This window comes from Homalodisca vitripennis, unplaced genomic scaffold, assembly GCF_021130785.1.
Source record: "Homalodisca vitripennis isolate AUS2020 unplaced genomic scaffold, UT_GWSS_2.1 ScUCBcl_7323;HRSCAF=14967, whole genome shotgun sequence".
In the NCBI taxonomy this organism is placed as follows: Eukaryota; Metazoa; Arthropoda; class Insecta; order Hemiptera; family Cicadellidae; genus Homalodisca; species Homalodisca vitripennis.
Window position 1 is genome coordinate 1 of NW_025783438.1, and position 25,525 is coordinate 25,525.

The following is a 25,525-nucleotide window of genomic DNA, read 5'->3' on the forward strand; positions in this document are numbered from 1 at the left end:
AAGCGTCATTCTATACTCTAATTTGTTTCGAATGATAAATCACTAAAAAGTTCATGGATAGAATATAAAACTAATTTAATTATATACTTTTTTATTTTTTTTTAGAAAGTAGGCCTACTATTGTTATTTTCTATTGTATACTTTTAGCCAAAATTTATTTACAAACATCCACATATAGTCTCAAATATAATTTTTATTTCAGATTTATAATGATTTACATCATTTATAACCGATTTAGTTATATTTATGCACCAATATCATTCAAAATGATCTGTTGAACTAGATTGTTTTTAAAATATAAAATGGTTTTGTATATATACAAAGTCATACAAAAGTATTATACGACAGAACACAGTACATATCAAAGTATATATATTTATATACTGTGTTTTGTATGACTTTTAATAAATTTCAGACCTAATTTTTGGAGTTAGACTTTTTCTATAACCGCCCATTGCATCCACTAGTTCTAACATTGCATTATAACCTAAAAAAATGTGTGTTACACTAAGAGCCACTCCCACCACCTGTAATACCATAAAGTCCCAAAAATCTGTTTTTGGTATTTCTACAATGCTGAGAATTTAAGCTTTTGTATGATTCTAATGGTTTATTTTGCGCTTGTATGATGATTTTAGCTATCTTAGTTTTTTTCTTGACAGGCCTCAGAGATGCTCTTCAATTTCTTGAGTCCAGGTCGTGGTGCCAAAATACACCCATAATGGCAAATCTTCAAACTTTCTTTCATATTTCCTAATTTTTGACACTGTTCTTTACTTTGGATTAGTATTTCTTATTGAATATGGAATTTTCAAGAACCTATGGTTCCTTATAATTGACGATGAATTGGAATCTAAAATGGACACAAATATTGGGATGTAGATGCAGATGTTTTTTGATAGAAAAACAGGAAAGTAGGTTGTCAATCCAAAAATGTTTCCAGGTTAGTGTTATTTTTTCTTTAATATTTTTAAAGTAAAAAATGAATAAATAGTAAGCTTAATTTGGTAATCAAGCTGTTAAAACTATGAGGAAAGGGGCAAAAAATGAGAGATATGAACCTCACTCCCCAAGTGCTAAAAATTGAGTAATAAAAATGGTGAGAGGTGTTTTTAAATAGATGGACCTGTTTGAAAATGGAAAAAAACAAAAGAAAATTTCCAGAATGCCAAAATTTATTTCAGATTTTAAATACTGTTTGTCAATTTTTTAACATAGCTGCCACTATGTTTATTTAGCCGATCTTATGACCTTTTCAATTTAAAATTTTTGACTCTTTATTCGCAAACTTAGTCATCTGTTCATGAAAAACTTCATCACTATTTTCACTTTCTTCATCATTTTAGTGGGTTTGTCACTGGACGTGATGTCTGAGGTGACGGAAAAGAAGAATAATTGCTCAATGTTATGTCAGGGCTGTAGTTTGGGTGGATCCAAAACTTCCCAGGAAAATAATCCATTAGTTTGGGTCTGAGCTCAGTATGAAGGCTCTTCCATTGTCCCCCCGCCCCATGGAGAAACGAATTTTTCACTGAAAGAATCACACGTATTTTTGTTTTGAATGATAGGTATTCATAGAATATTATGTACACAGTACAACTTTTTAAAAACACTTGTAGAAAAATTTATTTGTAAGTGTGATTATTGTAAAGCGTCCTGTTTTTCACACAAATATTCACTTCAACTGTATGCTATTACAGGATGTATTTTAAAACGAATACCATAAACAACGCCAGAAAGATTCTATTTAACGTTTTAACAAACACTATGTAAATGTTAACACATAATTAATAAATTAAACCTTATCAAGGAGCAACCCTGAATAAACAACAATAAATTTAAAAACTTTAAAAAAATCAGTTAGTAATACGCTGATTTGAAATAAATTTATTTAATAAATTATGTTTAAAAATTATGGATTCTGTACAGTATAAAAACACAATTTTCAGTATTATTTTCATAATTGGGACAGTTCCCCTTCTTGTGAACGACTCTTGGGAAAGAAGTAACACACAGCAACAGACAAACAGCTGTGTATCAGGCGTCTCTTATTCCAAGTGGGGAGTAGGGAGAGTGTTTCGGTCGTCTGCTGGGAGTTTAACGTCGTGGTCCGGCAAGACAACCACCTTTCAAGATGTTTTGACTGGAGAGTTGGGTTTCCCGAAGAATAAGAGGTGAATGGCCCAAAAGAAAAATACTTGCAAGTTTCATCCTAAAGAAAGGAAAAATTCTAAGGTTTTGTTGGATCTTTTACTTATACTCTGTTCCATAAAATTCCTTTTGTACTAATTGGATGTAATTAAATGTTTAGAAATCACTTGGAATCAGGGGTATGTTTTTTATGAAAAAAAAAAACAAAATTCACATTAAAACCCAAAGAAAGTGGCATAAACTAAAAAAAATGGGATTTACATGTATTGGGCAGGGTCATGTTTTTCCTGGTTTTGTTACAGATATTTATAAAAACAATTATATAATAATAGTAAAAGTTATTTTGACTATGTATTGTCATACATAAGTTTTTCAATGAATTGGGTGTAGTTATTTAAATAAATATTACAATTGTTGATTTTTTTAAAATTATTTTTTGCTTTTTGTTTTTGAGGAGGGACATGCCTTCAAAATTGCTATTTGTTACTATAATACAAGTTCCATGATGATGGAGCTTGTATTGACTATTCTTAATTACATTACATTTAATACACACCATCAAATACTGATTTTGTGGGGCCTTTTGATAGCAAGGCCATCTTCATTAAACATATCACAAAAGTTTCCATGATATACATATTTTTCTAAATTTATTAGTTTCCTGTGAGCTCCACTTTTTATCTCTCTTGTCCTAATGCAAAAAAAGACAAGCTAAGGATGAGCAAACATGATTGCATGCTTCAACCAAGCTAATCAGTACTGCATAAACAATGATCGTCTTAAATGAAAACAAAACCGTTAAAATAGTTTTCAACACAGAAAATAAACAAAATCACAAACCCAGTACCTCTCTCTGCCTGGAAATAAGCAATACAACAAAATATTTAGACACCACTATTGACTTGGGACTGTCCTGGAAGCCGCACATAGATGAGCTCAGCAAGAAACCCTATTCAAGTATATATGTAATTTGCACAATTTAAACAAGTATTTGGTTTGGATATGGCCAAACCTGCCTACTTTGCTCGTTTCAAAACACACTTGAGAAAAGGCATAGTGTCTTGGAGAGGAAACAACAGCGTCCAATATGGGAAAGACTCTTATCCAATAAAACAGAGCAATAAGATGCCTAGCAGGACTGCACCATGTTGCCAGATGTTGATATCATTTTAGTCTTTGAAACCTGGCTTAAATTCCATATAACTGACAAGAGCGTTGAGCTTCACGGGTACAATATTTTATAGAAACGATCGCACTTCAAAGAGAGGTGGTGGAGTTGCCGCTTTGTAAAATCTCATCTTACTGTATCTGTCCTTTACTCTTCTGATAAACTCCAGGTTAGGGCGTCCTGAGTATATTGATTATTGATATTAGTTGTAATGGAATACACGTTCTAGTGGGCTGTGTGCTTCAGGCACCTGGCCTGGATTTTTGATGTGGAATTCAAACACTCACTTATCAATTTTATGGCTCCTTACAGTTATGTCATTGTAATGGGGGAGTTTAACTGGGACCTGATAACTACGACAAGAGCAACTTTTACTAACCTCTTCCGTTCCTGTAATTGAACTATTCTTCCACTAAAACACCCCTCACCACACAGCTACTGCCGACACATTGCAGGATGTTATGGCGGTTGCTAGCCCGGATCGCGTTGTGCATACAATACCCTGCCCCTGGCCTTTCTCGACATGACCCTCATCTACTGTGTTTACAGACTTACCTATTCCTAAGGCAAGCCCCAAATTCGTATCCTTCAGAAATTACTAATATATTGATTCAGACGCTCTTCTCAATGATGCGTGGGCTTTACCTTGGAATGAGGTAATTCTAGCCCCTACTGCTGATCTTATGGTCAATAAATTTAGCTCTTTCGTTTCTTTACTTTGTGACCAGCACGCTCCACTGGTGATGAGGATTTTGTAAAGCAAAAACGTACTAAGTCACCTGCTCATTGGCTAATATATAAAAGACTAAGGAACAGAGCCAAGCAACAATTTCGCAATGCCTAAATAAGATTTTACTACCGGTATCTACAATTTTCTGTTCAACAATCAACAAAATCGTTATGGAAAAAGGTAAAAGTGCTTGGCATAGTTAAAGTTAACTCTGATAAGCCTATCTCAATTGATCTAAATATAATCAACAACTACTTTGTGGATATCCCTATTGATCTATCCAGTGCCTGTGATTATACCAATGAGTTGAATGTTGCTCCACTTAATCGTGCTCAGCGTAAGTTCTCTTTCGTTGGTGTGACTGAAACTGACGTTATGAGTGCAATCTTGAGGATTCCTTGTAACGCAGTTGAAGCCGATAAAATACCTATGAAAATTGTCGAAATATATTCTTCACGTAGTCGTTCCTATAATTACAAATATTTTTAACGGATCTCTTTCTTCTTCAATATTTCCGTCTATGGACAAAAGGCTTGTTTACCATTTTAACGCCTTTTTGGTTTTTCTAAGGCTTTTGGACTGCGTTTACCAACCTATTGCTTCTTTTGAAATTGTCTAAAGTTGATTTCTCCGATAGCTGTGTGGAGTGGTTTGGGTTGTACCTGTCAGATCGTCAGCAGTGTGTTAGGTTCAACGACAAAGACTCCTACTGGAAATCTGTTGAATCGAGGGGTGCCACAAGGCTCTGTCCTTGGCCCTCGACTATTTGACTGCTATGATCAAACACTCATTTTTTCACCTGATTATGCCGACGATTTGCAAATTTACAGTCACTTTCCTTCAAAACTATCCAAACATTGTTGCTGACATGAAAACACTGGACATTGACGTTATTGCAACGCGGGCCTTCAAACACGGACTGAAACTTAACGAAAGCAAGACTCAAACTATTCTTATTGGAACTTCGAGGAGACTTCTGAGCGGTATCGACTTGAACAACTCTCCTACACTCATAATTAAACAGTCGTCCTCTTTCATACAGTGACAAGGTCATAAATCTTGGAACTGACTATTACAAAAACTCTTAGTTGGGCCGATAATGTTACTGAGACTTTGCTGGTATTCATAGTCTTAAGCAATTTGCTATTTATTTACCCTTGAATTAATTTGAAAAGTAATGCTAGTGAAGACCCTGATTTTTCTGCCATTTGAATTACTGTAGCGAAGTTATAAATGACATGACGGTTGAGCTTTGGGACTGATTACAAAGTGCTCAAAATGATTGTGTTCGCTTTATCTTCAATCTTAGACGATATGACCATACAACACCCTTCATCAATCAGTTACATGTGTTAAAGTTGAATCTACTTCGTCAGTTCCACATTCTTAGCATGTTACATTCTATTTTGTAAGGAAAATTCCCTTTCTATATCTGTCTGAAAGCTTTTTCTTTCATTTCTGAAACAAGCAATTGGAATACACGATGTGGAGCCTCTCTGTTATCTATTCCTGTTCATAGAGTCTCTATTTACAGTAAATCATTCACAGTCTCTGCTTGTCGACTCTGGAATAATTTCCTAGATCATATCAGAGGTATTCGTAGTCGGGAATGGTTTCGGGGAGGTGCTTAGGGACCAATCTGTTTCGGGCTTCGTCGGGTTGAGGATATCGTGGCATAGGGTATGGGACGATGGCTTTGTACGAATGGTGATAGATGAATGTCTGTTAATTTCCTTGTAAGTTTTTTATTCTATTTATTTTTAGTTTCACAGAGAACCTTCATTTCATTTTATTACTTTATATAAATATAGATTATAATTTTTGAAAGTAAAATAGTAATGTAAACTATATTGTGTCTCTTGTTTTACAGTAATAGTATAGTTTATTAATTTATGGTTAGGTGTAAAGAGAGGACTTAATAGTCCTAACCTTGCCAATTGAGAATGTTTTACGTTGTATTCAATAAAGACATTTTGCATTTCATTTCATCATTACACCACCAAGAAATCTGCAGGAAACCATCTAGACAATTCAAAAATTCTTACAATAACTGTATTTATTTACATCCGGGAAAAAATTTTTACTCGCAGTCACCACACAACAGCTAATAATAATACAGGTAAGACATTTTATTTATCCTTTAGCATGTTACATACTAAGACATTAAGAACTACCACCCCATACAACACGAGACATGTCTCAAGCTTCACCTTGCTGCTAACACTGCCTAAGCCTCTTTGAGAAGAAACCCTCTTACAAGGAAGCATTATTTTTCATCCATTTGCCCGATAACTAAGGAATCAGCAACATCAGTGTTTCAAGAACCAGTTGACGAAATAGAAGTAGAATAGAATAGAATAGAATATATTTATTTCCTCAAAATAAAAATAAAACATTTACAAGTTATTCATTTTTACATAGAAAAATTCAAAACTAAAAATAAAACTCAAATGTCTTGTTGCACAGGTGTTTTAGGCTACATAAGTCCTACTTAAAAATAAACTTAAAACTCAATTAAATGCCAGTTTTCATTTATAGCTTTAAAACAAAATAAAAATATGGATATTAATATATATGAGGAAAATAATAGGGCCTCCAAGGCTAAGCCTGTTTGGAGGTTCCATCAATGTATTTTAACAAATGGTTTATCCAGCTTCAGAATTACAAAAACATAAAAATTCAACTTCTCACTCATAAACAATTAAAAACAAAACACGCATCTATTTAATATGGTTAAATTGTGCCATATAATGTAAAATTAAAAATAAACTCCTTGAAAAATATACATTCACACACATATCCATATATACATACATACACACATACATACATATATATACATATAACAATAAAATAATATTAATACAGCTACTACGAATATTGAAATATAAGAAATCGAACAATTTAAATAACAATACCCTGCTGCAATTGTTGCTACCACAACTTTAATTTACTCAACCAGGAATATCTAGCAGTGTTTTAATCTCTTTTATACTAAATAGCCAATTTTTAAGTCTTTTAACGAATATATTTACATTTTTTAGAAGTTTTTAATACTCTCCGGTAATTTATTATAAATCCTAGGTGCAACAAAAATATAGGATTTCGTTTAAAAAAGGTTGTACAAGGTTTTGGGACAAAAAAATGCATTTCTATTCCTAAGTCTAGTCTTGTATGCATTATTATCACGAGGCATGCTACCATTCTTTTTATAGAAAAGTTTCATTACATTGTAAACAAACAAGTACTGTAATGGAAGTATTTTTAAATGTTCAAAAAGAGGACGTGAAAACTCAGTTCTATTTTTAAAGGATATTAATCTTATGAAATGCTTTTGCAGAATGTATAATGGCTTAATGTTTGAAAAATATGTCCCTCCCCAAAAAAAACTATTCCATATTCTAATCTACTTTGGACCAAAGCAAAATATAAACATTCGTAACAATGTTTCATTTACACATTTCTCGTATAAAAATAAAAGTATCGCAAAATATTGTTTAAATTGTTTTTTAATTTATTAATATGAAATTTTCCAGTTTATTCTTTCGTCAAGATGAATTCCTAAATACTTAATGTATTCCGCTCTTTCCACAAACAGCACATTTACCCGTTCCACAAACTCCCTGGTAAATAAGACAGTTAGCACACTTATATTCCAGATTAATATCAAAAAATAATGTTTCTTCTTTACATTAAAATTTACGTACTTGGTTTTCTCTGCACTTAACAGCATATTATTATTGGTAAACCACCATTGAATTGCCTTAAGATCGTTTTGCATTGACGATTGAACCAGATCCCAACTTCTACCAACATAGCAAAGGGCAGTGTCATCGGCAAATGATGTAACTTTTTCCTTGAAATCTGGCATTACATAGATCATTTATGTAGATTATGGAAAAGGGTTGCTCCTAGAACAGAGCCCTGAGGAACCCCTTGTTTTATTATACCCATTTCACTGATGTACAGGAATTTATTTTAACACACTGTTTTCTTTCTAGTAAATAACTCCTAAAACCATTTAAGACTAACACCCCTTATTCCACTTTTATATAATTTGTCTAACAGAAAAAATACCATGATCAACAGTGTCGAAAGCCTTTTTCTTATATCTAAAAACAACCCACTAACACATTTGTTTTCATTGATTCCATTATAGATATCAGTTATAAGATTTAACACAGCACTTTCAGTATTCATCCCTTCCCTGAAACCAAATTGATTCATGCTAAAAAAATTGTTTGTTTTCTAAAAACTTAACCAATCTTTGCTTCATAATCTTTTCGTATACTTTAGAAAAACATGAAAGCAAAGATATAGGCCTGAAGTTGCTGCATTTTTTATTCGAGCCTGTTTTGTATATGGGTATGACTACTGCAGTTTTCAGACGCTCAGGAAAAACCCCAGTCTGAAAACCTTAAATTAATTAAATAAGTTAGAATTTGTAATATATTACAAGAAACCTGTTTTAATAAAAAAGAACTAATTCCATTCAATTCCTGGAGCTGTATTATTTTTTAGAGTTTTTATTACACTTTCAACATTCTGTGGTAAGACGGGGATAGACAAAAATATTGAACTCAGTTGATTTGGTTACCGGAAAATAGTCTTTCAATATCAGCGAAGAGAACCCAATAGGCGGAGTATTGCCTAAATCGAGATTGTCTACTATATTGAGAAAATAAGAATTAAATTCGTTTGCCACTATTCTACAGTCTTTGTTCAATCCTATCGCCCACCTCTAAACACACTATCCTATTATTTTCTTTCTTTTGCCCAGTTACTTCATTAACAATATTCCAAGTAGCTCTAGAATTACCCTTACATTTATCCAAATTTATTAAAATAATATTTCGTTTTTTACTTTTTCTAATTTCCTTTTGCAAATCATTCCTAAATCTTAAGTAATATTTATTTAATTTTTCGTTTTACTCGGGGTGTCTTTTTAAAATTTTAAAAAAGTAAATTCCCTTCTCTTTATTTTGAAGCAGAGTGATTCATTTATCCAAGGCTTAAGTTTCTTATTCCTAGCTTGATTCTGTATTATAGGAATTTTACATTGAGAAATAAAGTAAACGAAAGTGTGAAAGATAAACAATCGAAAGCAGATGACGCATCTGATTGGACGATACACATCAGCCCAGTCCGCACAGAACCAACAGACGATTGAGCCTTATTGTAATCAGTTCTATAAGCCTGGGCGGGGGCGGGGGAGGCAGGGCCACACCGCCACCGTCTCCAGCCTCACACACTCCCACACACACACACGCGTACTAAAGAGTGGTCAGTTATGCCTGCATGCTCAACGTCTGCCTCCACAGACATCATGTCTACACGTGAAAACCCTCGCAAAGACATGATCGATGCATGTTGCTGTATCTGCTGTTATTCTCGTTGGATCATTTAACAGACATTCAAAACCATTTACCGCCATTACCATTTTATAACTGTCTGTTGCAACTGTGTTCTCTAAAATATTAATATTTAAATCCCCTACAATTAACATGTTCTTAGTTTTACTACAATCCCTCAAATAAGATGTTAAATCAGTAATAAAAGAGTCCACTGATAAAAATTGCAATCTATATAGCGCTAAAATATGGATATCTGTATTGAAGTGTGTTATAACTATACCTACTGCATCAGCTGACGTGAAATGCACCTCAGTTGTATTGAAACTTATGCCATTCTTTACATAAATAACTACACCACCCGCTCTATAATCATTATTGCATTTCGCTATCATTGTAAAGTCAGGAATTTCGTATAAATTTATTTCATTAGAATTTATCCATATTTCAGATAGTATAATTATATCCGGTATGTTACCTTTAGCAATCAAGTCTACAATGAATAGGTCAAAATTTTTCCTTATACTTCTAATGTTTTGATGAATTATATTATAATACTTAATAACGTTAGTTTAAAATATAAAAAAATAGTAATGAGTAAAATTAATTTTTCCCAATGGCAGTATTATAGAATATTTCAGATATTTGTGTTTTGAAAAGAGATCAACTAATATAAGAATACTGTCACATGCATTTACATACACACACGGATAAATATAAATATTTATAATTATCTGTCTGTTTCAAAATTACTACGCTGTATTATGTTTATACATCTGAGCACTAATGGACACTATTTTAACATGATAATTAAGCTGTATTAAGATTAATAATGCAATTTTTAATAATATCTAAAACCTATCCAAGTCCGCCTGGCAAGTCACCTGAAACACTGGCGCCATCTCTTCCTTTCTGAGAAAAATCTTTCCACCTCGAACCCAGAGATACTTGAAGCTCTTTTCTTTCTTGACTTGTCGCGCCGCCGCTAGCAGACGCCTTCTCGCCTGTGATAGAGCCTCATTTATATATAAATGGGCTGGTCCATGCTGAGGTTCATGTGCCTGGTGGAGAAGTTGCTCTTGACACGGCGCTTCCTCAGCAGTTCCTCTTTGTCCAGACGCCGAACGAATTTGGACCACAATTCCTGGTTGCGGACTGTTCGGGCCAGGTCTCTTTCCCAAGCGATGACAGTCAAGCCACAATAGCCACAAGAAAGACCCTACTACTCAGAGTCCAAATTCCTGAACACCTGACACAGCGCAGTTCAAGAGAAGAACTCTTTCTGGCACCAAATAAACAACCTTGGATTGTATAACTATGAAACAAAAATCTTTGCATTGTTTAACAGCAATACAGCTAAAACCATGTTTGACTGGGAGCTGCCCCGTAAACTGGTTTTAGGCTGGAGAAGGAAGCATTATAATACTACAGCAACAGTATATACTTTATTGAATTATAATATGGAATTGCAATAAAAAATGTGCATTTTAATACATGTTGTATTGTTATATATGTGACTAAATATAGAAATGACGATGTTATCATTGTATGTATTTTTCATATGTATGTTGTTGAGGAGTGATAGAGGGTACTTCCTTCTAATTGTTCAGTTAATTTGTTTTCCAAATTTTCAGTTATTCCCATTTACTTTATTGATTTAACATGATTCGCTGTTGTTAAATTTATTTAAATACATAATAAACCATTCATTTCTTCACTAAAAAATTATTGTAGGAAAAAAGTAATTGTTTATTTTGTTTTGCATCCATTTCTGTTCACAGTTTCTATCACAAATCGGCTACTGCCCTCAGTTTTGATGCCATCAACAAATTGTTGACAGGCAAGGAGAATGCTCCGAATGTATGCTCTGCTGCGAGGTATTCCTTCTGCTCTCTGTGACTCTGATGTCTGTAGATGGACTGATATAATGGGTATATCAATTGTATTCTATCATATTTTAGTTATAATCTTGTTACATACATTACAAACAAATATATTTGTTGTTTTAATTTCAAAGGCTGAATCTTGTACCGAAACTTTTCAGTCTTGTAGAGAGATAATTCATTTCATTACAAATTTACAGAACAGAATATTATATTCATTAAGAATTTCACATAGCTTACATATATGTTTTAAGTTCTTTTGTATCCTTGTTGGATAATTACGGATACAATTCATCAGACTGATATTACGGATTCGATCCAAATTGGACACTGACTGCATGGCACATTTGTCATCAATGTCGTCTAATGTTTGCAGTCATTCACAAATGTTTGTGTATATAAGTTGAAACACTTCTGGGTTACAGCTATATTTCAAGTTATGTTTGGACAAACCTAGGCAGAGGAGAAAGTGTACGTATTAGCTAAGAGTTTGTTATGCTGTAGCTGATAAACGTTATGTTACAAAACTTTATAAAATCTCCCACACAAGTTAGCATACCTTGGATGCCTTCTACAGTCATAATATGTTGTTACAAAACTTTTTATAATACAAGTTCTGCTACAGGTATGTTTTTAAACAGTTTCAGGCACTTTTGAATCATCAACAGCTAAAATATTCTTGTTCTAAGCCTGTATTGACAATCGCCTGATACCTGTGTTGTCAAAAGCTTCTTCGATGTCCAGAAAGACACATATGACTGTTTTCTTTTGCTGCCAGTACCTTCTCTGTCCTGCATACCAGCTGATGCAGGGCTGAGTCGCATGATCTTCCTGGAGTGTAGCCATGCTGATTTGGATGTAGAGAGCCCTCCAGGAGAGATCCCTCCCAAGCAAACTTAGTATCCATCTCTTCCATGGTTTTTGAGAAGAAAGGAGGACAGAAAATATCGGCCTAAAGGACTTAGGTCGATCCATGCTAGACCTAATTTTAGACTGCATGGATTTTAGACCTAATTTCAGACCATGCTAGACTGCACTGATTTTATATGAATATAATTATTATTTTAATTTCAATTTAATTTTTTATTTTATTTTAAGTAACTGACGATACACCTGTTTGCCTATTGCAAAAATAATATTATATAAAAAATGTTGTGCAATTAAAGAATTGATGGATTGATATAAAAATACTTTTATTAATGAGTTTATAAACTTTTTCACCCTTTATTTTGATAAAATCTATGAGATAAAAAATGTTTAAGTCCTATAATCTGCTAATGAACAAAGCTGTGAAGGGATATAAAAGAACAGAAAAGCATGTAAACCTCTTTATTAATATAAAGATATTTAGTTAACAGATAATTAAATTTGTTAAACAAGCTTGCAGTCTGCTACAAAGACAGTTGAAATGGCTGCTCTTTGCTCTGATAAGAAAAAAATTGCAACTTATCTCATAAAAGATTATGGTTGATTTGATTAGTCTTTCTTTGATACTGATTATCAGATAAATGTTTAAATTTATTGATATACAATTATTATTATACTTTCAACTATGAATTTGGCAGGATTGTTGTCATGTTTTTGTGGATTTGTTAATATACATGCATGGTTTTAGTTTTTTTTTTTAACTAACAGAAGATGACAGATACTAGTTCTTGAAATGTAGTGTTTTAGTTTTTGTTAAAACTTAATAATAGTAAATGTCCAAAATCCTGTTATTCTTTATAGATTGTTACTATTACTATACTAGGTCTGAAGGAGTATGCTGACCGGCCCGTGTGGCACATACAGGGGGGGCAACAAACGCAAGTTGAGCACTGCAATAGCTTTCATAGGAGAGCCTCCAGTAGTGTTCCTGGATGAACCCACTTCTGGAGTAGATCCTGTGTCCAGGCGTAAACTGTGGGACGTTGTATCCAAGTGTCAACAAGCTGGACAGGCCATAGTCCTCACTTCTCACAGGTGAGGAAAATGTTTGCTATAATGACAAAAAATAAAGACAAGTAGATACAGTCTTAATTCTAATTTTTCAGCCTATTTGCATTTTACAAGTGCAAATAGGCTGAAATGGAGTTCCATATGGGTTAATCCTGGGTTCTATATTTTTCTTTGTTACTTGAAGGAACTTTGAGTTTATCTTTAGGTGTGTAACTGTCTGTTTTTATACTGATTATAGGGATACGAGTACATTAAAGTTAATTTAAAAGACAGCATTTAAATCAAAGAACATTTGATGTGTCAAACATTATAAAAGAATTTCTTGACAAAAAAATATATTACTGTGCATAAATTTGTTTTTTGCTGTTTTTGTTTACAAATCAAGCAAAGTGTAAAATTACTCCAGGTACGGTAACTTAAGACAACATAAACAGTTGCAATATGTTTAGATAGCAACAGGTTATAATAAGAAATTGAATTGAGGAAAGAGCATATTTGTGCATCAAGTTTTTTGACCAGGAGCAGTTCTTTTAATGTATATAGATGACCTAAACAATCTTTGCTGGGATATAGTACAAAATAATTCAATTTTGAGGTGGCTCATTATGACTGTACCTTAGGAATTTTATGATTCACACAAGTAACAACAAGTATTTACGAATAATCATATTATTACATACGAAACATTTTGCTTAATCACGGAATGTGACTTGAGTTAGAAAATGTTCATTGCTATGCAATAACATTTTGTTTTGAAAGTTGACACAAACTGTAGTGTGTAGGCAATAAAGCTTGTAACAACTTTAAAAGATAAGGACGTTATTTCTTTTCCTCAAACTCTCCATATAGGTTTTACTAGAATTACTAACTCACATGACTTGCCTTCAGAATAGATTTCTTGGGCTTTGTTGGAAACACTTTCTCACTTGTTTAAATATCCTTCAGTCTCTTTTGGAAATCCAAATGCTAACAAACTTATTGCAATTTTTTAATTTCTCTTCATTTATAAAATGTTATACAACGATTTTATTTATATACCGTCCCCCTTAAAATCTATCCTGTCATAATTTATTTCTTGTTAATTATGATAAGTAATTAATATTTACTTTTATAATTAATTTTAGACTAAAATAGATTTAGAAATATTATTATTAAAAAAATTCTCCACTTTGGGGCAAATATTTACTGTGCGTTTCAGAGGCTGTAAAATTAGTAAGCCAGTGGGTTAAAAAGCAATCTTGAATTAAGGGGAAATCTCATCATACACACAGCAAAATACAAATTGATCTAGAATGGTTTTATTTCACGTTTTTTAGGCTAAATTTTATAGTGAGCTTAGATCTACAGCTCCCACATTAAGTGAGGAATCAATTAAGGACTGCTCCCTCATATTAGCTCTCTTACAAGCAAGCTAAGTGATCTGTCCAGGGTTTATAGTGAGGTATTGCAGGAGATTCCTCTCACCAACTGAGCACCGAGGCATGAACCTCAACTATAGTTATAAAGGCAAGTCGATGGAGTAGTGTGAGCTTGAGGAGCAACATGAGACAAACATGAGACTAGATTTAGTGCTCAGCTGACCAATGTAGACAAGAGAATGTGTGCCTCCAGGAGACTGTCAACCAATGTGCTAGTGTTCAAACTGATAAAGTAATCCAGGAGAGTCAAGAGCAGATAACCAGTCTGACTGCTGAACGCCAGGCTCTTCTTACAACAGTGGAGGTGTTGGAGGCTGATTTCAGAAGTCAGAAGTCAGAAGTCAGCATGCTTTATTCATGAACTTTAAGTACAGAATTTGCGTCATAAATTAATAAAAAACAACATATACTATCAATAACAATAAATAGAATGGTGAAAAATGTTTCTTCTAGAGGATCAAAATTCCTGTGATTGTCGCCATCCGTAAAACTCAGTCATGGAGTAAAATGGGTGGTCAAGAAGCCAGTTCTTCAGCAAGTGACGAAACTGTTGAATGCTTGCAGTCTTCAGCTCTGGAGGAAGGACATTCCACATTCTGGCACCTGCATAGCTGGGTTTCTTCTCAGTCATTGTGCGATGGTGTGTAGGAAGGCTGTAATTGGCTGACTGTCTTGTGCTGTAGTCATGAATCTGAGCTTGCAGTTCTTATGGGGCTTAATGATTTTAGATGTGAGTATGTTACAACTTCCAAGATATACAGATTTACTACAGTCAGGATTTTTAGGTCTTTGTATTTGCTTCTGCAAGTTTCTCTTGACTGGAGATCTCCAAGTATTCTTATAGCACGTTTTTGGAGCAAGAGCACTCGTTCTAGATTACCCCTTGTAGTTGCTCCCCATACTTCAATACCATAGCGTAAATGGGTCTCGAACAGGCTGTAAATAGGCGATCTTGGCTGTATCCACGTCACAGATGTTCTTAATCCTGCGAATTACAAACAGGCTTACACTTAGCTTGTTGCACAGGAGATCGATGTGGGGGGTCCAGGAGAGGCTTTCATCAATTGTTACTCCCAAGTATTTGGCAACAGTAACTTTCTTCAAGGTCAGGTAACTTGCCTACAGCCTCTCTGTGCTTGCCTAAAATAAGTTGCTTAGTTTTTGTCTCATTTACAACGAGGTCGTTCCTATGGCAATACTGAATTGCCATGTTAAGAGCAATATAAGAGGTCACTTCAAGATGTTTTGGATTATTGTTGCCCAATAGCAATACAGTGTCATCTGCATACATTAGTGATCTGCAATAGTCTTTTAGATATCTTGGAAAGTCATTGGTAAATAAAATAAAAAGTTACTGGACCCAGTACAGACCCTTGAGGAACTCCCCGTGTGATGCTTTTTGGTTCAGATTTGATTTGTTGCATAATCCCCTTGCTATTATACATAAGTTCAACCATTTGGCACCTCCCTGTCAGGTAACTGTGAAACCAGTTATAGGCAGTCCCTATTACACCTATCGCACTAAGCTTAGCCATGAGGTGTTCGTGGCTGAGGCAATCGAAAGCCTTGCTATAATCTAGTAGAATAGCAGTGGTGGTGTTGCCATCTTCAAGTTGATCAATAAGGAATTCTACCAGACAGATTAGGGCGGTGGTTGTTGACTTGCCTTTCAGAAATCCATGTTGCTGGGTTGTAAGGAGTTCATTTGTCGTTACATGGTCTATGAGTCTGGTTAGTGTCAGTTTTTTCAATTATTTTAGAGAATGTTGGAACTAGAGAAATCGGTCGATAATTTGAGGCTTGGGTTGGGGATCCCTGTTTGAACAATGGGTAGACTTTGGCCATTTTTAGAGCAGATGGGAAGTTTCCAGACAAAAAAGATTTGTTTACTATGTCTACTATGGGGTCAATTAGATCTTCTTTACAAGTTTTTAAAAGCTTTGCTGAGATTCCATCATAGCCTGATGAAGTTTTTGGTTTCAGGACTATCCATAACTCGAGACACCTCCTGTCTGGTTGTTTGGTAGAGGTCTAATACAGGAATATCTGGATTTTCAACTGGTAGTAACATTGTTTGGCCAGTAGTTTGTCCATTGTTATGGATTGTATCATCAACTATGTTGACAAAAAAGTTGTTCATATAGTCTGCCATCTTTATTGGGTCAGATGAGAGTGTACCTTGTATGTCAAGTTCAGTCGGGAGGTTTATTTTTTCTTTAGGTTTTCTTTCCGAGTTGATTACCCTCCATAAAGCTTTTGTCTTATTATTCAGCTTCGGCCACAGCGTTTTTTGTGGCCTGTTGTCTAAGTAGTCTTAATCTCAAGTCATATTCCTTTTTTATCGCTGATGCATTTCTCTTATGCTCTTCACTACCTGTTGCATTGTATTGGTCTTGGGCCTTAAACCAGCATTCCTTTTAGGTGAATTGTTGTAGGGTCATTTAACATTAATTTACTTCGCTTTGGCATTGTTCTTGATTTAACCATCGGACAAGCCTCGTTCATTACATCAGTCAGTATCTGAAGAAATCTGTTGTAGGCATCGTTAACCTCCAGAGAACTGTAGACTTCTGTCCAGTCTTGTTGGCCGAGACATGTTTTGAGCTTATAAAGATTTCTGTTGTTTATGTGCCTACGCTCCATGGTAGAAGGTGTCTGGAGTTTTGTGCTGTTCAGCTTTAGTGTGCATAGTTGGCCTGTGTGATCGGAAATTCCTGTGTTAATGACATGAACATCCAGCTCCTCTTGCGGGAGGTTTGTGCAAACACAGTCAATGGAGGTTCTTGAAGTTGGTGTAATCCTTGTGGGTGGTAAATCGAGTCTCTCCATATCATGGCTTTTTAGGATGTCTTGCATTAGGATGTAGTCATGCTTTTTATCTAGTGAATCTATGTTAATGTCGCCCATGAAGATGACACGATGGCTTTTCTGCCTGTATTTTTTGAAGGATCTGAGCTATGATTTCCAGGCCTTGAATCAAGTTTCTGTTTGTTCTGTACACACCTATAATGAAGGTGGTAATTTTTCCTATTTTGATTTTAATGACTGCCACTTCACACAATAGCTCAATGCACTGGTCATGAACATTTATTGCTTCAATTTTCTCCTGAAGCAACTCTTTTGCATAGATGGCAACACCTCCTTTTAAGAAAGTTGTCCTGCTAAATTCTGCTACTAATTTGTAGCCGATCAGTCTTGTGTTTTAGCAGGACCTCTCTTTTTAGTCCATGTTCTGTTATGATGACTAAGTCAGGGTTTGTTGTGTCTAGAAGGGCATTCATCTTGTCAATTTTGTTAGAAATTCGATCTACGTTCTGATGTAGCACGGTGAGAGTTTTGCTACTTGAAAGCCTATTGTTTTTCTTTTGTAAAATTTTGTTTTGAATCGTTTTCAATATGGGGTGAGTTTTTGTCTAAAAAACTACTTTTTTCCACTAAAGGGGTTGTTTCGTTGAATTCAGAGCTATTGGCAAGATCGCCCTGCAGTAAGGTAGGCTTAAGTGTGGTGCAGGATTCCCTCCAGTTTGTTATTAAGTCCTTGTAGAAGTCTATGTGCTTTATAAAAAACTCCTCATGACTTTCATTTTGTAATCTTTTAAAAGTATTCATTGGTGGGGTTTTGCTGAGCACAGAGCCTCTTTCAGGGATTTTATAGGCCTTATTGTCTGATGGAATAGGATTTTTAGGTTGATGATTTAGACTTAAACTTTGAGTCGAGGTAAGGCATATGGAATCACGGGTAAGACAGAAATGCAGCTCCATGACTGACTGTGACAGCTTACTGGCAGAATTGATAGCTGTTGAACCAATGACTGACACCGCTTCTATCCCATCATTTGCCGCCAGTCCTCCGACACCTCGCAATGCCACCATCAGTGCTGCTCCCACTCCTAGCTCTCAGAACTGTGATGAATGTAGTTTCTGTGATGTACTACTTATTGGGAACTCGCATCTGAGGTACTCTAGTAAGCGGTGCATCTACGATGGTGCTTGTTTGGATTGTTGATTGTGTGGTGGGAAGATATTAGATATTAAGAATAAGTTATTTAATTATTTAGATGTTAAGCTGTCCATTATAGACATCTTTAGGGGAGGTCAAGGATACAATGGAGGGCATGAAAAACAGGAAACCCTTCATAGCATGGCAGACCTACTTTACACTGCTAAAAAAGCATTTTCCAAATTCCAAAATATTTCTTGACAGTGTATTATTTTGATCTTTATATGACTTCAATTCACAACTTGAAATCATGTGTATAAATTTATATGTGTCATTTGTTAAAGCACACTATCATGTTGGGAGAAAGAACCTCACCTTAGTAGAGGAGGCCACTTCAATAGAAGTATCACTCGCTTGAGTTTACTGTGAACACTATTTCTGAGGCTCTTCTTCTCAGCTGGAATCCTGAGACAGAAAGTGGAACTAGCTGTTGCTTTGACCATGACGGCTGAGGTCAGTGTGTGAGCATATGCACCCTCAGCTCTCGGGAAACTAGTTGCAAGGGGGTTAAAAGGGTGTGTTTTTCAGGGTCAGCCACCTGATCATGAAATCATTGAATACTGTGTTTGATGAAATAAGCTCATTGGTGGCCGATTTCGGATTCAAAACTTTTTGGATGGCAGAGACTTGGCTCCATTCTAATACACCTCAGATAACTATTATACCAGGGTACTCCTTGATGTGAAGTGACTGCAAATTACAAGACATAAGACAAACAGGTGGTGGTGTTGCCTTACACCTAAAATCTGTTATATTTTTTGAGCGACATTTTTGGGACGTTTTCATGTCCCAGGACGCCTTATTTACTGACCTAGCAATGGAATTCTACTTGTCATCTGCTTGGGAACATATATAAAAATATGTTATCAAAAGTAGATCAGAATGCTGAATATCTATGTTAACTCTTGAAGGAATTAAATGCTGTCTAAGCCATAAATGAGCCTACTAGAGTGACAGCTCCTCAGCCACTTTGTTAGACCATATCGTAGAGAACTAGTCAGTTAAGGTCAAGAGGAACACACATTGATGTCCCAAACATATCTGTATTAGTCTATAGAGGTGTAAAGATGACTGACCACAAAACTTGTTTAGTGTGATATTTTGAGAGAAAAAATGAAGATGCGACCAAAATTCATAAGTTACTGAGATTTCTCCAAGTTTAGTGTAAATCAAGCAGTTATTAGGATTTTATAGACAAACTGGGATAAGGTATATCAGTTGAACAATGTGGATGATATAGAAAATGTATATCTACAAAAATAAAAAGTGTCTATGATGAGTTTGCCCTATTGTCTGTCAAAATTAACCAATAAAAACGCTCCCTGGAAAAAGAGAGAAATATCACAACTCATGAAAGAGAAAAACATAGACCTACATATTGAAAGACTTGAGAATTTACAGATTAGGGAAAATAAAGAACACTATAAAATAGATTGAATAATTTTATTTAAAAAACAAAAAAGAGTATTTTTCAAACAAATTAGCCTCTACAGTACTCCCTAAAGGTTTCTGGAGTTGCTTAAGAAGATCTGATGTACTTGGAGAAAGAGGGAATGAAAACCTTCTGCAGAATTTAAATATGAATGATGTGAACAAATAGCCTACTTTGCTGAAATGGGGCCTGGATATAATTCTTTCTGATACATTACATTTCTTCAGATTAAATAAAATCAATGTAAACATTGAGAACTTTAAATTCACTGCCATTAGAGAACATAAGATAAAGTCCGCTATTAATGAAATAAAATCAAAGGCAGTGGGTACTGATAATGTAACTGTTCAAATGATAAAGGCAGTGAGTCCATACGCTTTGGGGGCAATTACATATTTAGTAAATACAAGTTTAATAAGTGGAGTCTACCCTAAAGAATGGAAAAACAACTAAGACCTATCTCAATCTTGCCTGCCATGTCCAAGATAGTGCAAAACTTGCAATCAAACAAACTGTGGGCTACATAAAAACAAGAAGAACATTTCCAAAACTACAATTAGGATTTATAAAAAAATCATAGCATCTGTAAAGCCCTCACAAATTTATTTAGTCATATAATTGAGGCTAAAAGATAATGGCAAGTGTAATATTTTGGTGATGCTTGATTATTCCCAAGCATTTGACTCAATTAATCATGATATGCTGCTAGCGAAAATGAACTATCATGGTTTTAGCGAGGAAACAGTAATGTACATCAAATCTTATGTAGGTGATATAAACGGGTCATCAAGTTTGGTAATGATGCTTCTCAATGGCTCTCAAAACTGCGTGGTGTCCCTCAAGGTAGATGTCTTGGCCCAGTTTTATTCAACTTATACACAGATTTTCCAGATTCTGTACAAAGTTGTGCTGCACATATGTATGCAGATGACCGTTGGCTGTATTTGTCATTTGAGCCTGCAAAAAAGAGCGAGCCGTTAGTCAAGTAAATTTCTGACCTAAAACATATTTCCATAAATGGTCTGAAACTGAATGTGAGCAAATGCAAAGTCCTTTATGTCCCCCACACGATCTGATACAGACCTTTGATGAGAGTGGGATTGCAGTCATGCTCAATGGCGAGGGCTTGATTGTTTATGATCGACAAAGGTGTACTGGACAACATCTGATTTGAAAAGCAATTGTATGTTGAAACTCGCCTTCGGCTCGCTGGGGGCTACGCCCCCAGGCCCCCAAAGTAAACGCTTGCAAATTCGGGGAAAAGCGGAATTCGGTGACTGGTTAAGTCCGGACATTAAGTAAATGACAAGGGATTTAAAAATTGACCTTTTTCATAGATTTTTTTTCCGGATTCGTAAAAACTTTTTGACTTTGAGGGCATTTTGCGGTTAAACCGTTAGAGATACGACAAAAAAGTGACTGGACCTTTCTTGTTGGAAATTTAATTTTGTCTTTCGATTGTGCCCTCAGATCTGATCTACGACCTATGGATTAGCCAGAAATGAGCTCGGGAGAAAAGTCTGCACGGGTCAGCTATCTTGAATTGTTTAGTATAAACATAATAAAAACCGACCTCAAGGCAGTATTTTAAGTCGAACAGGGGGTTTAATATCACCAGGAGACTATCTAGTCAAGGCGAGAAATTCCCTGGGTGGGTGATTAATGTTAAGGAGGTTAAGACAAGAGGGGGTTTAATTTCGTCAGGATATTGTCTGGTCATATGAACAAATTCCCAGGGGGGGTTAACGTTACCGGGGGATAAGTCTCCAGAGGGTTATCTGGTCATACCAGGATCTTCCCAGGGGGGGGGGGTTAAGAGATTTGGTGACTGGTAAAATTCGGACATGAGGTCATGGCAGGAAATTCCCTGGGGGGTTTAATGTTACCAGGGGGGTTAACACATCAGGGGGTTGAATGTACAGGAGGTTATCAGGTCATACCAGGAAATCCCCGGGGGGGGGTTAATATTACCGGGGGTTAATGACACACTTGGGCCTTTTTAGAGGGTATTGTGTCTGTGAACATAATAAATTATTCCTCTGTCCCTATCTACTATTGACGCTTAGCTAACGCTCAGCCAACTCCCGAAGTCACTGAACCTTTTCTGTAGATCACGTGATTTCCTAAATCCCGTTTAAAATTTGTTTTGAGTTACGACCAACCGTTTATTTAGGCGAAAATGTCCAATATTTTCACTTAATCGCGTTTTGCGGTCAAACTAAGGGAAATATAGTAAAAAAGTCACTGGACCTTTTTTGTAGGTCATCTTATTTCCTAAATAAAACGTTAGTCTTATTTTGACCTCCGACCAATGGTTTCGCCGCTATCGACCCCAAAAACAAAAGTTTCGCGTAAAAAAGTTACAACAAAAATTGTACATAATCACGTTTTTCGGCCAAACCAATCGAGATAGGGCAAAAGATTACTGGACCTTTTCTGTAGATCGCGCAATTTGCTAATTTGATGGGTCAATCAGATTTGAGCTACGACCAACGGTTCGGCCGCTATCGGGCTTGAAACATTATTTTTTATCGAAAAAATCTCTGGAATTTCAAATGTTCGAGCGTTTTGTCGCTTAACCATGGAAGATAGAGCAAAAAGTCATTAGAACCTTTTTTTGTAGTTCACTTCATTCCTGAACCATGAATTTTCCGTCAGATCCGAGCTAGCTCCAACGGTTCGCCCGCTATCGGGCTTACACAAAAAATGCCTGCAGGGGTGAAGAATGCGCGATTTTTTTGGGAATTTTTTTGAGGGGTTGAAAATGAAAAAATTCTCACTTTTCGGGATTTTCCTGGTGGTTACACGTGGAAAGCTATCTGTGTACCAAATTTCAAGTCTCTAACTCATCTGGAAGTAGGTTAGAATTAGTATACGTGAGTGAGTCAGTCAGTCAGTCAGTTACACATGCGGTTGTATATATATTAGATACGGTGGCTAAATAAAGGCATAATAAATTAAGATGTTTTATTTCAACCTAGAAATTCTATATATTTGCATAGTCCTAAATAAAGCATATCTAACTGTCAAATGAAAAATATGTTGTAGCATGGAGGAGTGTGAGGCATTATGCTCTCGACTGACCATCATGGTGGCTGGTCAGATGAAGTGTGTCGGCAGTACAGAGTATCTGAAGTACAAGTTTGGACAAGGTTTCACTGTTAAAATCAAGCTGAATGCTCTACACCAGCAGACCCATGCTGTAGAGGCAGTCAAACAAGATATGATGTCACAGTTCAGATACTGCTCCATCAAAGATGAACACTCGGTTGGTATTAACTCTAGTTACCTAGATAAGTAAATATTATTGAACCTTTTTGTGACATTGCAATAAAATAAAATATGTGCTATGTATAGGCTGATTAGTTACTGATTATGAATGTCATTGAGAGACAGTTTTACTAATAATTCTTATCAATTGAAAATCAACTATAGTAGGAGACATATTATTAGAAGCCTAGATTGTGGCAAATAAACTGCTGTTTAATGTACTTAGGCCTGAGATGTAATATTTAGACTTTGAACGAATATAGAATTTCAGTTTCATGCAATAACACCAGAATTAAAATTATTAATTAAGTCTCTTTACATTATTAATAATAATAAAGCCAAATAGCCGGGCTTGCAATATGTCTCATATTATTTGGAAGGCAACAACTAGAGTCTCTATGACTCTCTCAGATCCTCTGCTTAAAGTGTATTATATTACTATGGACAATTTAAAAGGGTAACAGGTTTTCGGACTTTTGCCATTGTCAATATTACGAATACACAACCCTACGATTCGAGTATTTTACTCCATTCTCTTTAGGTGTCATAAAACCTATTTGCTACATGATAAATTAATATGGGTTCAAATTATATTTTGTTATAAGATTTTAACTTTAAAGTAGACTAATAAGGAAAATCGCTTACAGTGACTCACAATTTTTAATGTTCTAATAGATTAATCTACATTGTGGTGCAGATCCAGCTAAGACTATCTAACAGTGTTTTCAGGTACTTCATATTGCTACCTGAGGAATTGATCATAGCAAATTGAAATAAATAGCTAGCAAGATATCTTTGCTGGTGGTTTCACATGAATCAAGCAACTCACATACAATATCTCATTTTGTGTTCAGTATAGCATAGTAAAGTTAACCTCACAACAAGTACATTATTCATAAAAAAAAAGTATTACAATATTTCCTTATCCTAAGACAACAGTTTTTTGTCAATCATTGTTTCTAGAATTGTGTTTTTGAACTGGAAATTAAACACAAATATAAATTATTTAACATCTTTCCATTAGTTGGGTATTCAATAAATGATCTCCATTATAGCAGGAAATGTATCAAGACATTCCATTAAATATAAATACACATAACAACCTATGACATAAATGAGATAATAAATGTTTTAATTGTAATTTTTAAAAGTTTTGATCTTAGATTTAGTAAATTATTGTATTAAAAATGGTTTACTTTTCAATAATGTTTTTTATATGTGAAGAAAGTAAATGTTTTGTTGTGTTGTTGTTCGAATTTATGCTGTTAATATAATTTTAATATTTAAGTTAATTAAAGATTCTGTAGAATATTCTATAAGTTATACCTGTGCAATGACCACAGTGCTTGCTGCATTACCATGTGCCGGATCCAACCATCCGTCTAGCCGTTCTGTTTACAAAAACCTGGAGCACCTGAAGGAAAGACATAGCATCATTGAAGACTACAAACATTAGTGACAACCACTCTTGAAGAAGTCTTCATGCATTTTGCTCGAGGAGAGAAGAAAAAGCAACTTCTGTAGTAATCAAAATTGTAGTACTTGTAATTGTACTTGAAAATATAATATATTTGCACACAATGTATCTAATTCGTTTTTTTGACAGTTTATTCTCAATTCTAAAGTGTATTTAAAAATAAAGAATTTTCTTAAAAAGTGTAACACATTTATGTTACAAACATTTAAATGCTGAAAATAAAGAAAATGTATTCTTTTATACAGCATATCTTGCAACCATCATTGATCAAAAATTTACCATGTTGTTAATTTAGCAGGTAAAAACTGACAAATAGCACATGATAACATGTGTCATCGTCAGCTTAGTTTAGAAGTTATCCATCTGTGTGTGTGTGTGTGTGTGTGTGTGTGTGTGTGTGTGTGTGTCGTGCGCGCGCGCGTGTGTGGTGTGTGTGTGTGTGTGTGGGTGTGTGGTGTGAAAAAATGTTATCTAATGAACCGTTTATGGTAAATTCATGAAACTGATAGAAACCATTTTTTACTGAATTACACAATTGGGCAATATTAACTTTTTGGCAGGTATCTGTTTCAAGATGTAGCTATTTTAAAGTTTTTCAATGTTTAAATGTTTTTAATCTATAAAGTTAAACACAATGTCAAAATACCAAATATGTAGGCTATGTTATGGCAAATCCAATGGTTGTATCAGGTTTTGACTATAGAGTC

General features: G+C 34.9%; 1 protein-coding gene across 1 annotated transcript; it reads left to right on the plus strand.

Annotated features, from left to right (window-relative positions):
- The first annotated feature begins 13,061 nt into the window (after nt 1-13,061).
- Nucleotides 13,062-24,759, plus strand: LOC124374112 (phospholipid-transporting ATPase ABCA3-like). Its single transcript, XM_046832407.1, has 3 exons — nt 13,062-13,245; nt 23,120-23,339; nt 24,685-24,759. Exons 2-3 carry the CDS (start codon nt 23,121-23,123, stop codon nt 24,757-24,759), a joined length of 294 nt encoding a protein of 97 aa, XP_046688363.1. The 5' UTR covers nt 13,062-13,245; nt 23,120.
- The last annotated feature ends 766 nt before the right edge of the window (nt 24,760-25,525 follow it).